The sequence below is a fragment of the Podarcis gaigeae genome, assembly GCF_964106915.1.
Source record: "Podarcis gaigeae genome assembly, chromosome: 16".
Taxonomy (NCBI): domain Eukaryota; kingdom Metazoa; phylum Chordata; class Lepidosauria; order Squamata; family Lacertidae; genus Podarcis; species Podarcis gaigeae.
In genome coordinates, this window is record NC_139693.1 from 104917 (window position 1) to 123195 (window position 18279).

General features: G+C 54.8%; 1 protein-coding gene across 1 annotated transcript; it reads left to right on the plus strand.

Annotated features, from left to right (window-relative positions):
- Nucleotides 1–167: 167 nt before the first annotated feature.
- Nucleotides 168–18003, plus strand: HDGF (heparin binding growth factor). Its single transcript, XM_083716112.1, has 6 exons — nt 168–510; nt 14049–14125; nt 14920–15058; nt 15288–15470; nt 17264–17547; nt 17669–18003. The coding sequence occupies exons 1-6, from the start codon at nt 424–426 to the stop codon at nt 17673–17675; spliced, it is 777 nt and encodes a 258-aa protein (XP_083572238.1). The 5' UTR covers nt 168–423; the 3' UTR covers nt 17676–18003.
- Nucleotides 18004–18279: the final 276 nt, after the last annotated feature.

The window sequence follows — 18279 nt, forward strand, 5'->3', positions numbered from 1 at the left end:
GCGGCTGGTGCCCCATCCCGGAGGGCCGCCCCGGGTCTGGGCGGCGGGAAGGCGCGTGGCGCTGGTTCGCCTTCCCCGCTTTCCCCGCCTCTCGGGGCGCCCTCGGCGGGCTCTGCAGGCGGCGGCGCCCCCGCCTCCTGGCGGCCGGGGGCGGGGAAAGGCAGCGGCCTGGTCGGAGGAGGAGGCGGAGCCGGGCCTCCCTCGCCAGCCTCGCGTTTCAAACACAAACAAGCGCCCCCGGGGAGCCCAGGCGCGCCTCCGCCAGCCAAACTGTTGCGCGGCGGCGGCCCGGAGAGCAGCGCCCGCCCGGAGGAGCAGCCGGAGCCGCGGCAGCAGCAGCCCCAGGAGGCGCGGCGCTCGGCAGCCCGGAGGAGGCAGAGGCAGAGGCAGGCCGCCCGCCGGCCCCCCTCGCGCCGCCGCGCCATGTCCCGCTCCAACCGGCAGCGCGAGTACAAGTGCGGCGACCTGGTCTTCGCCAAGATGAAGGGCTACCCGCACTGGCCCGCCCGGGTAAGGCGCCGGCGGGGGGGCGGCAGCGGGAAGGGGCCTCGCGGCTCCCGCCAGGGCGCCCCCGTCGCTCGGGCCTCGGGCGGGAAAGAGGCCGCGTGGCCGGGCGGCGGGAGAAGCAGCAGGGCCCGGGCGGGCCGCAGGTGGGCGCTGCCAGCCAGAGCCGCCCTTCGGCCTGGCCGCGCGGGCTTTGGCGCTTGCGTCCCTGGGCCGGCGGGGGCGTGTGGAGCGCGGACATGTTTCCACGGGGCGGGAGAAAGGGGGCTCCGCTGGGGAGTCGGGGAGCCCCCTCGTGGCCGGGAGTTCCCAAGGCGGGTCCGGGAGCAGCCTCGCAGGTTGCAGCACGAGGCGCAGGTGAGGCCTGCTCCAGGCAGCCGCCTTTCCTTCACCTGCGCCCGCTTTCTGCTCGGGGGGGGAAGGGGAGACCCTTTCTTTCGTAGTCATTCATTCGGTAGAAATAGTTGCCTGCAATTATAGCAATGTACTAATACTGAGGAGCTGCATTCTTTGGGATTGAAAAGCGTCCAGTTATTTGCTTAGAAACCCAAGTGGCCGCAGCGCTTGCTAAATCCTGGCTGCTGCCTGGTGCACTCAAAGTTTGGTCTCCAGGTGTGTTTTTTTGGACTACAATTCCCATCACCCCTGACCACTCGTCCTGCTAGCTAGGGATGATGGGAGTTGTAGTCCAAAAGGACCTGGAGGCCCAAGTATGGGAAGCACTGACCTAAAAGGAGGAAGTGGTCATAATACCCTCCAGGTGTTGTTGGACTACAACTCCCATCACCTCTCACCATTTTCCATGGTGGCAGGCAGGGACTGATACGAATTGGAGTCCAGCATTGTCTGGAGGGCACCATGTTGGCTATTCCTGACCCAGAACGCTGTTGGGTGGGCAGTACCCAACCAAGTCCAAACCCTCTGAAAATAACAGACCCAAGTTAAGTCACAATCATTCATTTCAGTGAATTGAACAGTGGATACTGTTTGGCGGACCCCCTCTGGAGGTCGGGAGATCTTCTTCCTTGGAGGTTTCTGAGCAGAGGTTGGACAGCCATCTCTCAGGGATGCTTGAGCTGATATTCCTGCATTGCAAGGGGTTGAACTACCTGACCCTTGGGGTCCCTTCCAACCAGACTGTGCTATGATTCCAGCCCTTTCTGTTGAATCCCACTGATTTGTCATAGGCTAAGTTTACTACACGGGTGGCGCTGTGCTTTAAACCACAGAGCCTAGGGCTTGCCAACCAGAAGGTCGGCAGTTCGAATCCCCGCAACGGGGTGAGCTCCCGTTGCTTGGTCCCTGCTCTTGCCAACCTAACAGTTCAAAAGCACGTCAAAGTGCAAGTAGATAAATAGGTACCGCTCCGGCGGGAAGGTAAACGCCATTTCCGCGCGCTGCTCTGGTTCGCCAGAAGTGGCTTAGTCATGCTGGCCACACGACCCGGAAAAACTGCCTGCGGACAAACGCCAGCTCCCTTGGCCTATAGAGCGAGATGAGCGCCGCAACCCCAGAGTTGTCCGCGACTGGACCTAACAGTCAGGGGTCCCTTTACCTTTAAGTTTACTACATGGTGTGGTGTTTCTTTTCTTTTTATGGGTGTTCTTAGCCACCCTGGGCTGTGAATGAGGAAGGCTAGCATGCAAGTGGTGGCACTGATGTGTCTGTCCCAGGAATGTGGTTTCTGAGGTCAGAGGCTTCCTCCCACCAGCAGCCAACTAACCCCCCCCCCCCATTTACACCAGATCTTCCTGTTTCAAAATTTCATCCTATATTGGTGCGGAGCTAGCTTCTACTCAGAGCTGCAGGGCCTTCTCTGGCATGGCCCAATGCTATGGAAATCTCCCTCGAGAAAGAGATCCACCGGGCCGCTTCACTGCAGACTTCTCAAAAACAGATCATGGAGCATTTTGTTTCAGTTGACTTTCTTTGAACAACTTTCTTTGCTGGCCTTGCTGTTTGTTTCAACCCCGCGTCCCCTTTTTTGTGGAGTTGGATCATAGAGTGGTAGAGCTGGAAGGTTACCCTACGGGTCATGGAACCCACCCCCACCCCAATCACATCTAAATAACTCCTGGGAGCACCTCTGCATAAAAACTTCCAAGGAAGGAGAATACACCACCTTCCCATGGTGTTTTATGATGATTATTTCTAATAAAAATAATAATAGTTGTTAGTTGCTTTTTAAAAGAAATACTCTTGTTCCTTGTTGGATGTTGTGTTGCTGGGGATGTCACTTTCCTCATGCAGACCTCCTGTGCCGCCGCAGAGTTCCCCTGCGTGATTTTTGGAAAGGGGTCTGAGCTGCCACATTGGCCTCTAAAGACCCCTTTACTACCTTTGCTTATGGCAGTTGGATTTGGGTGGGGTGTCACCCCATTTTGAATGAGGATACCTACGCAAAGGGGGTGAGTGTAGTTTTTGTTGGGTCAAGAGCAGCGTTAGAAACTGAGATATGAAATCTAGGAGCTAAATGGCACCTTAAACCGAGGTTATGGGCGCAACAATGGAATGTCTAGCCATGCTTTTTTATAATATGAATACAAAGCTGAAAATGAATGAACTGCAGCTAAAATCCTATGTTCATTTTTCACATGGTCTAGTCCTCATCTGAAGACTACAAAAAAGTAAGCCATACTTCCCCTGCCCGCCTCCCCTAATATTCTTACAAGGGTCCCTTCTCCAATCCTCAGAGCGTGGTTGGAAGGGGGGAGGCAGCAATAGGTCCTCCTTTCGTTCCAGCCAAGGCAGTTTTAATCTGAAATCTTAGGTGCAGTACTGCGCATTAGTGAAGTTCCCTGTCGCAGAAGGCAACTAGAACAACAGGAGTTTCGAACGCTGGTCAAGAGCATTAGCCAAAAGCTAAACCTCTTGATTTCCTCCATCTGTAATAAAGGTAAAGGTACCCCTGCCTGTACGGGCCAGTCGTGTCCCACTCTAGGGTTGCGTGCTCATCTTGCTCTAGAGGCCGTGAGCCGGCGCCGTCCGGAGACACTTCCGGGCCACGTGGTCACGTGGCCAGCATGACGAAGCTGCAGTTGGCGAGCCAGCACCAGCGCAGCACACGGAAACGCCGTTTGCCTTCCTGCTATAAAGCGGTCCCTATTTATCTACTTGCACTTAAGAGTGCTTTTGAACGGCTAGGTGGCCATCTGTAATAGTGTGGAGTTATACCAGCCTACCTTACAGGGATGTTAAGAGGATTGTTGACATAATGTTTGGTTTTAGCCCGTTAAGCCCTTTAAAAAAGCTCTGTATAAGTACATGTGTGTCTTTTTGTTTTTACTTGTTGTGTCTTCAGTTATTTAATTATTTCTGTTTATTCCTGTAACCATGAGGGCTAGAAACTTGGGGTTTTTATCAGAATGAAAAAAAGGGAAATTCAGTAGTAGCTCATTTGATTAGAGCGTGGTGCTTATAATGCCAAGGTTTCAGGTTTGAACCCCGTATGGGATAGCTGCATATTCCTGCATTGCGCAGTGGGGTGGACAAGATGAACTCAGGCAGTGCTCAAAATTAGCCAGGCGCGTTTTCCTACTGGTGTGGATCCAATTGTGCTCATGTAGAGAATTACTCAATCTAGAGACTTACTCCATAGTAATTTCCATTTCCACCGTGTGCGTTCCTCCTTCTTGCACACTGGGACAAGTGAATTTTGTAAGAGGAAGCTACAATCAAGCAATGTAGCTGAGCTCATAGAATTGTAGCATTGGAAGGGACCCTGAGGGTCATTTAGTCCAACCCCCTGGTGAATAGATATTCCTTTGCAGCAACTGCAACCTGGATTCAAGTTGCCATTTGTCGCCTAGCTTATATACTCAAGTTTCTAATCCTGTCATGTCTCTTCCAACTCCACAATTCTATGGGTCTGTTGCTGCGAGAGAAACACTTTTCTACTTACTTCTGAGTAAACCTGCCTAGAACTTGGCTCCATGGCCCTCAAATGACCATCAACATGATGAGCAGTGAAACCTGCATATATTTGCGTAAATATTTGTGTGGCTAAAGTTGGATACAGCCCATAAACTTTGTGTGTTTTGCCTGTCAATCTAGGATCCCCCTCCTTCTTCCAAGAGGCTATAGCGGGTGCCTTCCTTTAATCCAATATTCCAGCTCCAGCAGTGTTGCCAAAATCTTGCCACACACCCCCTCCTTGTTCACACAAACCAGCACAGCACGTTTCCGAAACTTGTCTGCTGTTTGTTGTTAATTACATTATGTCCTGGCCCAAACCCCGCAGGGAGCCACTGTCTGCCAGTGCCACACGCCCCGTCGTCAGGGATGATGGGAGCACTGTCCCTGGTGTGGACAGTACTGAACCAGATGCCCCAATGGCCTGACTCTCTTCCTCTTTAAACCAGACTTTTGTGGGAAACCATGAGGACTAGAATCTTCCTCTGGCAGAAGGGATACAGCTCAGCATTCACAATTCGCCAGGATGGCGCCTGACGCTCCCCCCCCCCCCCCCCCATCTGGGGATCCTTGGGCCTTGCCTGTTTTCACACACTAACAACACATCCTGTAGAATCGGAACATATTTCAGAAACCACAAAGTTGTTCTGACAAATACGGCTTTCCAGCCGTCTGGCCCCAAAATGGCAACTAGACATTCCGTTTTGGCGTCTGTAAACCTGGTTTAAGGAGCCATTTGGCTCCTCGCTTATATATCTGAGTTTCTAACATGGACGTGGTCGCAGCTCGATGCTTGGAGCACCTGCTTTGCATGCCAAGAAGTCCAGGGAGGACTGGCAGAGATCCGTGCTTGAAGCCCTGGTGAGCTGCTGCCAGTCAGTGTAAGCAGTACTGGGTTAGACGGACCAGCAGCCTGCATAAGGCAGCTTCCTATACAGGGAGTGGAAGAGACCTTTCTAACCTAAAGCTTTATGATGGGGCTGGCTGGCCTGCAGCTCTCTAGATGTTGCACGACGGGCTCCAACTCTCCCAGTCCCTTAGCATTGGGGCCAATCCTGACTGGCTCCCACGGGAGTTCAGCATCATCTGGAGGGTGTCGGATAAAGGGCAGATTTAGGGAGGAGCATGAGAAGCTGCCCTATACTGACTTGGGCCATTCACCTGACTGACCGGCAGGTGTTCTTTGGGGTCTCTGGCTGGAAGGCTTCCCCAGCCCTTCCTGGTGACGCCAGGAGTCGCAGCTGCAGGAGCTTTCCCCCAGGAACTTATTTTCATTTTCACAGGTGTTTCATTCCAGCAATCGGGGTGGGATGTTTTACATCAGGGCTGTTTGCGATTTTAATTCAGCGATTCTCCATCCCCCAAAGGCATCACTTTTAAATCTCTGGATCAAATAAACTTTCCAGTTTTCCACTCTAATATATATGTTCTGGAGTGGAAGCATAAACATCAGCTGGGCGTCTTGCTTCCAACCCAGCTGAACCTTGAGTGCTACCCAGGAGCATAATTCGAACCTCTCCAGCATCAGAGCCCACAAAGGTTTTGCACTGCAAAATTTAATAGACTCCTAGGCTTGGAAGGAACCCAAGGGTCATCCAGTCCAACCGCACAGGATCACAGAACTTGTATCTGCTTAGGGGAGCCGTTGCGTATAAGGACACTGAGGACACATTGGATGGGGAACTGCGCGTTGCAGGGGGTTGGACTAGATGACCCTCAGGGGCCCCTTCTGACTCTTCCATTCTATGATTCTAAGCAAGATCACTTCCTGGAAGGCAAAGTGCCAAGAACTTTCCAGAAGTAAGGGCGGCTGGTAGGTCCTGGGCAGAGGAGTGTTTCTCCATGATAAGGAAAGTAGATGACCACACTGTTCGTTTGGCATAAGCCGATATAAACGAATGGTAGAATAATAGGCGGCCTCTTGTGTCATATTGATGGTGCTAGAGCTTCAGAGTCCCATCTTGGCTCCGGATTCACTCTCTTACAGAGGAAACGGGGCCTGCACTGTGCTTGAAAGGCGGCCACGGATTCTGGCTACACTGACAAGCTCCTGTTCCTTTTATATGTTATACCGATTAAACATTATATAAAGATAAACAATAAATGAGCTAGTCAGGGAACGCAGGAGAGGTGGAATGAGCTATGACCTAAATGCGTTTCTTTTGCATTCAGGTATTTCAAACCAGGTTGTTAAGGAGCATCGAGGCTGCAGTCCCACACCCAAAGCCACTTACCTGGGGGTAAGCCCCACTGAATTAAGAGAGACTTCTTCTTTTAAGTAGACATGCAGAATAGGATTGTGCTAATGTAGCTCCACTTCTAAAATAATCCGGATTAAACTTCAGAAAAGCCTGGTTTGTGTTTTTTTAATGTACCATGCCATGGGGCTGCTGCAGCTGGCCATGGGGGTCCTGAGTCCGTCCCCCGGCCCCAATCCTGGGGTGGCGCTTTCCCCCATCTTTCATCCCATGGGGCCTGGTTTTCCCCACATCAGACACCCAGCTCCCTCTGCTGCCCCTGCAGGTGCAAACGTCCCGCTGCTCCAAAGGGAGCTGGAAGCCGCCCCAAGTGTGGGGTGCCCTATGGCGGCGTCTGCCAGGCCTGTTAATTTGCCAGGGAACCTTCTCAGGGTCGTGGCTTGATTTGCTGCGAGGGGCCAGGCGCCCCCAGAGCGGTCGATGGGGAAATGGATTTCTAGGTTGCCATGGCAGGAATCGAGTGGTCCTGTGTGGGCGCGACTTCCCAGCCGCAAAGTGGAGGCCTGCTCAGGCCTCTCTTTGGAAGCAAGGGAGTTAGGGGCACCTAGCAAAAACTCCTCCTCCTCCTCCAGGCTGGCTTCCCTTGGTCTGCGGCCATTTTTGCCTCTGCCTGCACCGGCCGCCCTGTTTGCTGGAAACCCTGCTGCCAGGGGGCCTGGGAATGGCTGCCTTTTGTCATTGCCGCTCTTGCAGAACAAAACAGCAGCCGCCTGGCTCTCTTCTGCTGCCGCCTCTTTTCTTCCTTCCTTGCTGTGGCCGTTGGGGGAGGAGGGGGGGAGGAGGCCTCTCCCAAGAGGGAGCCAGGAAAGCCTTGCGGTTTGGGGGGAGGGGGCTCTGTCCCTGCTGGCTCTGCAAGAGGTGCTCCTCTTTCAGCACATCCAGGGGTCCTCTGGGCCCCCACCCCATGGAGGCCAGCAGAGTAGGACCCCCGGCCCGGCTTGACTTCTGGTGGATCTCCCAGTCCCCCACTTGGCATGTGCTTCCTCCTCATGCAATTTTGTCTTCTATTTTCTATGTGCTTGGTGCATTTTGTTCAGTTCTAACACTTGGCCATCTTACATTACCAACCCAAGCAATTGCAGTCTATTTTAAAACCCATCAGAAGTTTTAAATGAGCACAGAAGCTTGACCCAGCAGACCCGATTTAACCGTCTCCATTTAGGCAGCTCTGAGGTGTTCATTGTTTCGATGCTGAGCGAATCAACCTGTTTGGAGGGTTTCTTAGCAAAAGGATGCAATTTATAGAGCTGAGCTCCATGGGGGGATGACCTAACATCGCATTCCTTATTGCAGCTATATTGGAGCTGTTCAGTTTACAATTTGCAGTTTCAAAAGTCAAAAGTGGGCAGGTCCCTGCCCTCAAATGGCTTACAGCCCAAAGCAGAAAATACAGAAGACCTTGAGAGATTGAGAGGAAAGAAAAATGGATGTTACTGCTATTATTTTATGGCTGTTAAAATACCCAAAGGGTTGGGTTAAGAAGGGAATAAACAAAGCGGTCAAAGTCAAGCAAAGTTGAATAAGAAATGAAGCAGAACGTAACTAAACAACCTGGTGATATAAATGCAGCGATTGTTAAAGCATGTTGAAATGTTGTTGTTGTCGTTTAGTCGTGTCCGACTCTTTGTGACCCCCTGGACCAGAGCACGCCAGGCACTTCTGTCTTCCACTGTCTCCTGCAGTTTGGTCAGACTTTGGTCATACCTTGGGTATTTTAACAGCATACCTTGGGTCATACCTTGGGTATTTTAACAGCAAATGGACCCATTTACCCTTTTAATGATGTTTTGGGCCTGTTTCCTATTATAGGGTCACTTCTGGTGATACTTATTGCTCTCTGTTCTGATATCTGTTGATAAAGGGTAGTTTGTAAGTAGCTTGGTTATTAAAATAAATTACAGACTTGGGTGGGTTTGTTTGAGGGCAGGGGCAGTTCACTGAAGCTGAATGTTGGAAGATGCAGGACTGCTGCAGTGAGAGTTAAACTGTGGAACTCCCTCCCACTGGAGGTGGAGGTGGCCACCAGCCTGGGTGGCTTTAATAGAGAGTGGGACAAAGTTATGCCGGAGGGGGGAGAGGGCCATGGAGGGCTCCTAGCCAGGACTGCGGTGCTCTGCCCCCACAGCAGGAAGCAGCAATGCTGTGAATGCCAGTGGCTGGAAGAGGCAGGAAGGGAGGGGGCCCAGGACTTGCGATAGGTCTGCTTGGGGGTTTTCTGAAAGAGGCATCTGTTTGGCCACTGAGAACTGGATGCTGGAGTAAATGGGCCCCCTTGGGCCTGATCCAGCAAAGGGGCTCTTCTTAGGTTCCTATGAGATGGTGGGAAACAAATAGGGCTTGGTTTCCCCTCTTGTGACTCTCTTGGAAAGAGGGCCTGTGGTTTCTGGTGATGGGCCTGGGCCTCTTGGCTCCCAGCTGGAGCAGCAGGCGGAATTGTCCCTCTGTTCCAGGCTGCTTTTGAACCCTGCTCTTCTGCAAAGAGCAAAAGGAAAGCCACTCTCTCTCCATTTGCTCAGCCTCTGCGCTTGCCGAGTGACAGGGGCCTCGTTTCTGCACATCCTGTTGTAGGGGGTTGGGCCAGATGACCCCTGGAGGTCCCTTCCAACTCTACGATTTGGGTTGATCCAGGGTCCAGTCTGGTTGCATTTGGGATCAACCCAGGAGTGGGGAAAGGGGCCTCTCTGGACCCCAATTTGCCCACCCACCCCCATTCCACATCCCCACACTGAGCGTCTTGGAGGCCCCTGCCTGCTGGCCTCCCTGTCGCAATCAGGCTCTGCCCCCCCCCCCCCAGCCAGGGAAACCTGTTTCCCAGCCGGCCTTTCCTGTTGGCCCAGATGGTCTCCTCAATCACCCGCCACCCACCCACCAGACACCCAGGTGCTCCTTAGGGTGCCCTCCCCACCCCACCCCTTTCCAGATAATGCTGATCAGGCTCCCAAAAAACCTTGGGTGGAAAAGAGTGTTTGGGAGGGGGACACCCCCCCCCCGTCTGCCCCTGTCTGGCTGCCCCACAGGTGGGGAGGCATGGGGCTGGCAGGGCAAAGCCAGGCCATGGGGGCGGAGCTACTTTTGAGGGCTTCCTTTCTGCTGCCAGGCTGTGTGCCTCTGGCCCAGCCTCCTGGCGGAGGTGCCTGGCCTGTGTGTGCTTGCATGCGTGTGTTAATGTGGGGCCAGTGCCAGGGGGGCAGAGGGCAGAGGCCTGCTCTGCTTTGCTTTGCTCTGCTCTGGCCCTCTGCCCTCTGGCTAGGCTCCCCTCCCTCCCCTGTCAGGCCAAAGAGAAAGGCCTTCACACAGAGAGTTAAACTTTGGAACTCCCTCCCACCGGAGGCAGGGGTGGAGGAGAGGGCTATGGAAGGCTAGGTCGTTGTGCTCAGATCCTGCTTGCCAGCCCCTGTGAGAAGAGGAACCAGGCTCTTCTTGTGTTCTTATGAAACCTCCGGGTCCAGAGGCAGTCTATCACAATCCCTACATTTTTAGATTATATTGAGCTGATGTGAGAACCGGAGGCTGGGCTAGATGGGCCCCCCTTGGCCAGATCCAGCAGTCAGGTTCTTCTTAGGTTTATATGGAGCCTCCAGGTCCAGAGACAGTCTATCTGGATTCAGGAGGCTGGGCTAGAGGCCCCCTTGGGCGGCTCCAGCGGGCTCTTCTTGGAAAGGCCCCCTGCCTGGGTGAGGCCTGTCTTTCCAGCCAACCTTTGCACCTGCCCCTTTGCTCTCTGGGGGGCTGAGGCTTCCCAGGGCGCCTTGGCTGGGGCTGTGGGTGCCCAGGCCCTGCTGGGGATCTCCCTCAGCCCTCCATGGCTGCTCTTGAGGGTCCAGGAGCCCCTTTGCTCAGCTGTCTGCGTGGGGCAGGGCTGCCTTTCCCCATCTCCATTGGGAGGCATCAGGGCTTGAACCCAGGACCCTTCCCAGGCCAGGCAGTCTGCTCCCCCACTGATCTGTGGCCTTCCCTCTGGAAACACAGCGAAGGTCCCAGTCCTCACGGTTCCAAACATCGGGAGCTGCCTCCGGGTCTGTCTCACTCAGTACTGTTGGCACGGGCCGGCAGCAGCCGCTCACTAGAGGGATTTGGGTTGGTGGAGGCGTTCCCAGCCCTACCAGGAGCTGCTGCCTGCGGAGAGGGAACCTGCCACCTTCTGCCTGCCAAGCAGCTGCTCTGCGGCAGAGGGTGGGAGCGGCTGCTGCTCCTCTCCCTCTCCTCCCACCCCACTGATAATGGCCGGAGGGTGAATGGGACCGGCCCCCTTGGCCAGCCAGATCCCCAGGTGGGACAAAGGGCGCTCTCTGGGGCTGGGAAGCAGGAAGGGGCCTCCTGGCAGTGACTCGGCAAGGGTGGCGGCAGAGGCCACTCCTCCTCCTCCTCCTCCTCCCCCCTCGCTGTGAGTCAGGAGGGCGGCTGGCAGGGCAGGGCCAGAGGGAGAGGCTGCCGGATCAGGCCACAGGCCCCTCTACTCCAGCCTCCTCTCCTCCCGATGGCCAAACCCCCTCCAGATAGACTGCCTCTGGACTTGGAAGCTCCATAGGAACAGAAGGGAGGCCTGGCTGCTGGATCAGGCCTAAGGGGGCCTCACGGGGCCAACCAGCGGCTCCAAAGGAAAGCGCCCCCCTCCCTGCAAGAGCCTGTGAATTCTTCGCCTCCTCTTTTCAAGCCCTCACATTGGCCGGAGGCAACTGCAGCCTGTTCTGATGGAGCCTCCAGGTCCAGAGGCAGTCTGTCAAGCCCCCTAGGTTCTGTGGGGCATTTGGCCAGTGGGAGAGATGGGCCCCCTTTGGGCTCTTGCTGGGTTCTGAGGGTGGGGGCCCTTTGGAGGCCCTGGGCCTCTTCCTCTTCCTCCTCTCCAGCCCACCTGCCTCCTTTGTTCCTCTTTGTGATGGGGGTGTTGGGTTTCCCCCACACCTTCCTCCCCCCCCCCCCCCGGAGAAGCAGCACCTGCCTCTTCCTGCAGCTCAGAAAGGCTCAGGGGACCTGGGAGCAGGATTAAGCCTTTTGTCTCTCTCCAACCTTTTTTCTTTTTAGCAATCACCAGATGGGGGGGGGGCTGTTGTCTGGGCCAGGGAGGGGCCCACGTGGAGGGGAGGGGCATTTCTCAAGCCAGGCTGCCAGCAAACAGCTTCTGGACAGAATCATAAAATAACTGTCGAGTTGGAAGGGACCCCAAGGGTCATCTAGTCCAACCCCCTGCAATGCAGGGATGGCAGCTGCAGCATCCAGGACAGGTGCCTGGAGGGGGCAGACAGAGGCCATAGATCGTGCACAAAGTGCTTTGCTGGCCTTTTGGGGTCTGCCCAGTCACCCCTGCTTGAGTTAAGGCTTGCTTTTAAGCATCATGACCTCCCCGCCTTTCTTGAAGAAGCACCCATCTGGGTCAGAGGAAGACTCCTGCCCCTGTGAGGCCTCAGGCAGCCATGGGAGTAGCCAGGGGGAAGGGCCATCCTAGGGGCCCATGGAGCCCACCATCCTGATTTCCAGTACCCCAAAGAACCAAGGAGTCAGGATAGACTGGCTCTGGACCTGGAGGTTCCCTGAGAACATAAGAATCTTCTGGATCAGACCAATGGCCCACCAAGTCCAGCATCCTCTTCTCCTGTGCAGAAGCCAGTCATTCACTTGGGATCATGAGGACTAGAATATTGCTTTGTGTTTAGGGTGAGAGCCTGCAGGGCAGCTGCTTTGCTTGCAGAAGTCCCTGGCTGTTGGCCAAGCCAGCTTGGGGGTGAGGCCAGAGCCGGGGCTTGGGGCTTTGGTTTGAGGTGGCAAAAGGAGCCCCTGGGGGCCAGAGCGGCCCCAGGCCAGCAGGTGGCTTTGCAGTGCCAAAATCACATGGGAGGGAGGGAGCTGGATGGCCTTTGTTAGGCAGAGAAGAAAATCCAGCAGGAATTTGGAAGTGCTCCTCCTCTCTTCCCATCTGCAGGGGCCGGTGGCTGCCTGGCCATTGTTCCTCCCTGCCCCCCCCCCCCAGCTGCAGAATCTGCTGAGCTAAATTGGCGCTGCAGTCTAGACAGGAGCTTACCATTGGTCAGAAGGGGGCAGGGAGCCCTTGCAGTCCTGGCCCTGTGCCGAAATAAGAGTGGCTGCCTGCCAGATCAGTGCCCACCCCCCAGCACCCAGGAGGCTGGCCCTCCCCACCGGCCCCCCTCCCCAAAGCAACCTGTAAGATGGGGCCTTTTTAACAGAGCCCAACTGCTGGGCTTTTCCTTTCAACATTCAGTGTTCATTTGTCCACCATCTTCCTCTATTGCCACACCTGAGGCGGTTTGCAGTCCGAAGAAACAACAGCATGTGCAATAAAAGTTACATATAATGACCCAACCCCATGTCAAAAGTCATAATATAAAAATATGACTTTAAGCAACTTAAAATAAACAGTTGAGATTCTGGCCTTGCAGGGGTTGGACTAGATGACTGTGGGGTCCCTTCCAGCCCTACAATTCTGTGGTTCTTTGAACTTGTATCAAATAATGTCCAATAATCCATTTGAAACATAGCAATACACAATAAGATTAACTCAAAAAGATCAGTGATTAATAATAGAGAAGAAGAGTTGGAACAAATCATTGATAAACGATAGCTGATAAAAAATAACAGCAAGTTGGAAGACATTAAAAGATGCAAAAGGATCACAGTGAGCAACAAATTCACATAACTTATTTTTTAAAATCCCCAAAATATATTTATTCCCCCCCTCTGCCCCGGATCAGACCTGGGGGGTGGAGAATGTCCTGGTGCCCCCCCCCCCCCCCGTGGCCAGTCAGCTTAACTCAGAGCCCTCGTGCGGGGTGCAAAGTCCCTCCCCACCTGCTTGCCGCTTTCCTTTCTCTTTCCAGTGGTCCTCTGTAATAGACTACCCCTGAGCCCAGAGGCTCCACGGAGGTCTCTAGCCTCTCTCCTCTGTGGCTTTGCCCCCGTTTAGAGCTGCCTCCCAGTTGGGAGATCATCCCACCTTCTGTACACCAGGCAGCTGTCCTCTCCAAATCCCCCCCCCCCCCGGATACAGTTGGGCTCTGACTCCCCTCCACCTTCACCTGCGAGGTCTAGAGTCTGGACTTATTGCGCCTCCATCTTTTTGATGATACCAGCAGAGGTATATGGCCAAAAGCATTGGCCTTGTCTGTGATCTCAGCAGCTCAAATAGTCACTGCAACCTTAGTCCCAAAATCTGACACTGGGTGCTTAGCACCATTGCAGAGCTATTGTGGAGAAAATTAGGAGATAGTTTGAGATTTCAGTGCAGACTAGAACCTGCAGAACCTTTTTGTGTGCTTTTGTTACATATAAAGTGGAAGCCTTGTTTTCAAGGCAGCCATCCTGACCTCCGATTCCATGATTCTGTGACTCCAAAAAACTTCTTATTCCTTTTCCTCTGTCCAGATTGATGAGATGCCAGAGTCCGCTGTGAAATCGGCTTCCAACAAGTACCAGGTCTTTTTCTTCGGGACCCATGAAACGTGAGTAGAAGGAAGCAGCCGGTTTCTCCTTTGCGAGGGGATTCGCTTCTGCACCTGAACAGAGCTGCCTCTGTGGATCTCAGACTTTGGAGCTGCTGCTTCCTGTGTGATTTGGGGCTGGGGTCCATCATGGGGGTGTCAGGGGAGAATGGCTGCGTACGATTGCCACTGGGAAATTCTGAATATGGAGCCAGCGTGCTAATACTGGATAATCATAATTATAATTAAGTTTTTTAAGCTTATTTTTTTAAGGCATTCCACCACCCCCTGGCCAGGACTGTGAGACAAAATGTTGAAAGCCTCTCTGAATTGTAGAGTTGGAAGGGACTCCAAGGGGCCACGGGGTCAAGGTCTCCCCTCTGGAGCAGCAGAAAACAGTCTGGCTTCATGGGATGGTCCTTCAGATATTAGCGGGCCATCATGTTGCTTCTTGTTCTCCTCTTTTCCAGTCTGAACAGACCTAACCTTCTCATCATAGAAACAACTGTTTAAAAATTCCTGCCTGTGTTTTGAGTTTTCCTCCTCCCTCCCTATCCCATTTCCCTTGTGTGTCATGTCCTTTTCTTTTACTGTAAGCTTGTGCAGGCAGGGACTGCCTTGTTCCGCTCTGGCAGTATTATTTTGGCTGAGGAGCAGGCCATACAGATGCGCCAAAGAAACACATAAATTAAAAAACTTCAGGCGAGGCCTACCACGCGTATAGGCTTCTCCAGCGGGGCTTTCAGGGGCCGGTCTGGGCCAGCCCACGGCCCTTGTTTGCGTGTGTGACTCGCGGCTCCTCTCTCTCCACCCAGGGCGTTTCTGGGACCGAAAGACCTCTTCCCGTATGAAGAGTGCAAGGGGAAATTTGGGAAGGCCAACAAGCGGAAAGGCTTCAGCGAAGGCCTCTGGGAGATAGAGAACAACCCCACCGTCAAGGCATCCGGGTACCAGGTGCGCACTGGGGGGGATTACCTCCTCCGCCCAAGAGAGCCGCAATTCCCAGGGGCCCAAACACGCTACAGTTCCCAGGATTCCTGTGCGCCTGAAGTGTGGGGCAGCCAGGGCTGCTGCTCCTTCTGTGGGGCTGGCTTCCCGGCCTCCGGGGCCCCAGAGATGGGAGGCTCCAGTCCCAGTGGGGAAACCGAGGCTGAGTGTGTGCTATCTGCCACTTCCTCCGCAGCCAACCCAGAAGAAGGGCCCCACGGAGGACGCGGGGGCCGAGCGGGAGCCGGAAGCAGGGCAGAAGAAGGAGACCCCCGAAGGGAGCAGCGACGAGGAGGGGAACCTGGTGATTGACGAGCAGTCCAAGGAGAAGAACGAGAAGGCCGGGAGCAAGAGGAAAGCAGAGGGGCCCCTCCTGGAGGTAGGCGGGGGGGGGGGGACGACCACACGTGGCCCACCCCACAGCCAGCCCTCTCGCAGCGGCCGGCTGGGGTGCAAAGGGTTAAAAGCGAGGGCAGGAAAAGGGTCTGTGGCGGCTCCTACCGTGGGGCTCCCTTTCTCCTTCTCCCGGGATACTAGAGGGGTTCATTGATCGATCGATTGTGTTCCTGTCCTGCCTTCTCTCCCCCAAGGAGCTAAAAGTGGGGTACATGGTTCTCCCCCCTCACCATTTAATCCCCACAACAGCCCTGAAAGGTAGGTTAGGCCAAGAGCCAGCGACTGGCCCTCAGGGTCACACCCAGTGAACTTCCTGGCCCCCCACGGCCAGGTGAGGTCTCCCTCTGGGCTGGAGGCCCCTTGCAGATCTCTTGGGGATCTTGTCCTCCTGCTCTCCACACGTGAGCTGGTGCCGGAAGCTGCTTTCATCCCAGCTCAGGCCAAGCGTCCATCCAGGTCAGTGTTGCCTGCTCTGACTGGAAGCAGCAGGGGCTCTCTGGGGCTCCAGGCACAAGTCTCACTCCCGGCCCGGTCTGGAGATGCCTCTGGTGTGGGATAGTGAGCCGGGGGTCTTACTCATGCAAGGCACGTCTGCCCCCATCTGCAGTGTTTTCCCAGGGACGGATCCTGGGTGCTGTGTCTTGGGGGCCCCTGAGATCCCCACATCTCTTTATAAAAGTACTGCTATGCCGCTAAATCACAAGACGTACCTGTTACGGCTAAATCTGGGTGCGGGGCTACACTGCCACCCAGCTCGTCGGACTAAGTGTCCGCGGGTCCCTGCGGAAGAAAAATGAGCTCAGCCGGACAGGAGCAAAATGCGGAGATCCAAGGTTTATTGCGCAACAGGTTCAAGACGAGATTGAACCCCGAGAAAGGGGTGACATGAACTTTTGAAACTCCCTCCATGTCCCAGAATACAGTGCAAAATACATCCCAGTTACATCATGAATACATTAAGGAAAGGTTGGGTTACACCGGATTAACATAAGGAGGAGGGAGGGGGGCAGATAAGCGCTTCCTGAGTGTATGCATAGTCTGTCACCTGGCATTGCCCGGAGGAAAGGTTTGGCAGAGTGATTTGACAGGATTAGGGTCTTGACACCTTACTTGAGGAATTAGGGAGGACACTAGAGAAATTGAGCAAATATATTGTAGTGAAGAAGACATGCCCCCCCCCTTCCGTAACATACCAAAGCATTAAAATAGCGTTAAAAATATTTTTGTGAAAGCATTTAAAGTATTAACACCAATTTCAGAGTAAAAAAGTTTAAAAGCCAGGATTGACAAAAAGTTGTGGGGTTTGCACTCTTTTAATTGCCTGCATAGGAATAGAAACGTTTTTGGCAGGCATTGAGAAGTTGGCAGAGAAGGCGACTGCTGCATCTCAAGTGGCAGGGAGGTCCACAGGCCGATGACACTCAAGGCTGCATTTCTCATCACGTTGTTCTGTGCTGCTTTGTCATCTCCTGCATTTTATTTTATTTTATTGTGCCCAGCTTTTGCCCCCCCCCGAATATTAATAAGGGTTCCTGGTTGGAAGGGGATCCCCAAGGCTGAACTAACCCACTGCAAGGCAGGAGTCGCAACTCGAGAATCCCCAACAAATGGCTGCCCAACTTCTGCTGAAGAACCTCCAATGAGCCATGGAGCCATGGTGTCGGAAGGGACCCCCCCAGGCCATCTAGCCCAACCCCAGCACCACAGCTCTTGAGCGCACAGAAGGGCTGTGGGGAGACAGGCTGGACCTCCCTGACCCCTCTGTCCGTCTTGCAGGACTCCTCCCCCAAGCGCGCCAAGGAGAGCGAGGACCAGGAGGGCGCTGGGGGGGAGAAGCCCAAGGGCTGTGAGGGAGACGCCCACAAGGAGACCGAGAAGCCCAAGAAGCCGCAGGCCAGCAGTCTCCTCCCCGATGGCGGGGAGAAGGAGGAGAACAGCAGCCGAGCCGCTGGTGCGCCGGCCGGAGGCGAGGGGAAGGAGGAAGCCTCCGAGGAAGAGGACGAGGAGGAAGAGGACGAGGAGGAGGAAGAGGAGGAGGCCAGCAGAGACCACAAGGAGAGGTGAGGGCTCCCTGACCCGGAGGCAGCCTGGTCAGGAGAAGGAAGGGTCCTGGAGGGGGGAGGGACCCCAGGGGTCATCCAGTCCTGCCCACTGCAATGCTCCCCCTCTGCTCTCTCGCAGCCTGTAGCCGGCCGACCCAACCTGCTCTTCTCCTCCTTCTCCGGACCCGATCCCGGCCTGCTGGCGGTTTCCCTGGGTGCTCAGAACCAGACTCCGACCCGCTGCCTGTGCCCCTCGTGGGGAGGGGGTGAGGAGCCACATTCTGCGGAAGGAAGCGGAAGGAAATGGCTCTGCCCAGCCGCCTCCCTCTGCCCCCCCCCCTCCATCTCTCTCTCCTCTCCTGGCCTCGCCATTTTGCGGGTCCCGCGCTTTGAGTTAGTCCTTTCTAGGGGGTTGGGAAACGCTGGTCAGCCACTTTGAAATAAAAGCAGTTAAATGCCTTTTTAAAAAAACAACCCTGGTTTTGGATTTGCTTCCAGGCGCTCTGGGGTGAAATTGGGAGGGGGGCTGGTCCTTTGCCCCTTCTCAAAACGGGGGAGAGGGTGGAATAAAGGGCATTTGGGTGTGCAAGGCCTCACCCTCAAAGCCCATGGAATGAGCCTCCCATGCCACGACCTGCATCCCCCTCCCCAGGTTGCCTCAACGCAGGTGGCTGACGTCTGTTGGGCAGGGGACACGTGGGGATGGATTGCCAACGTCCACCAGAGCACACCCTCCCCCCCCCCCACTGG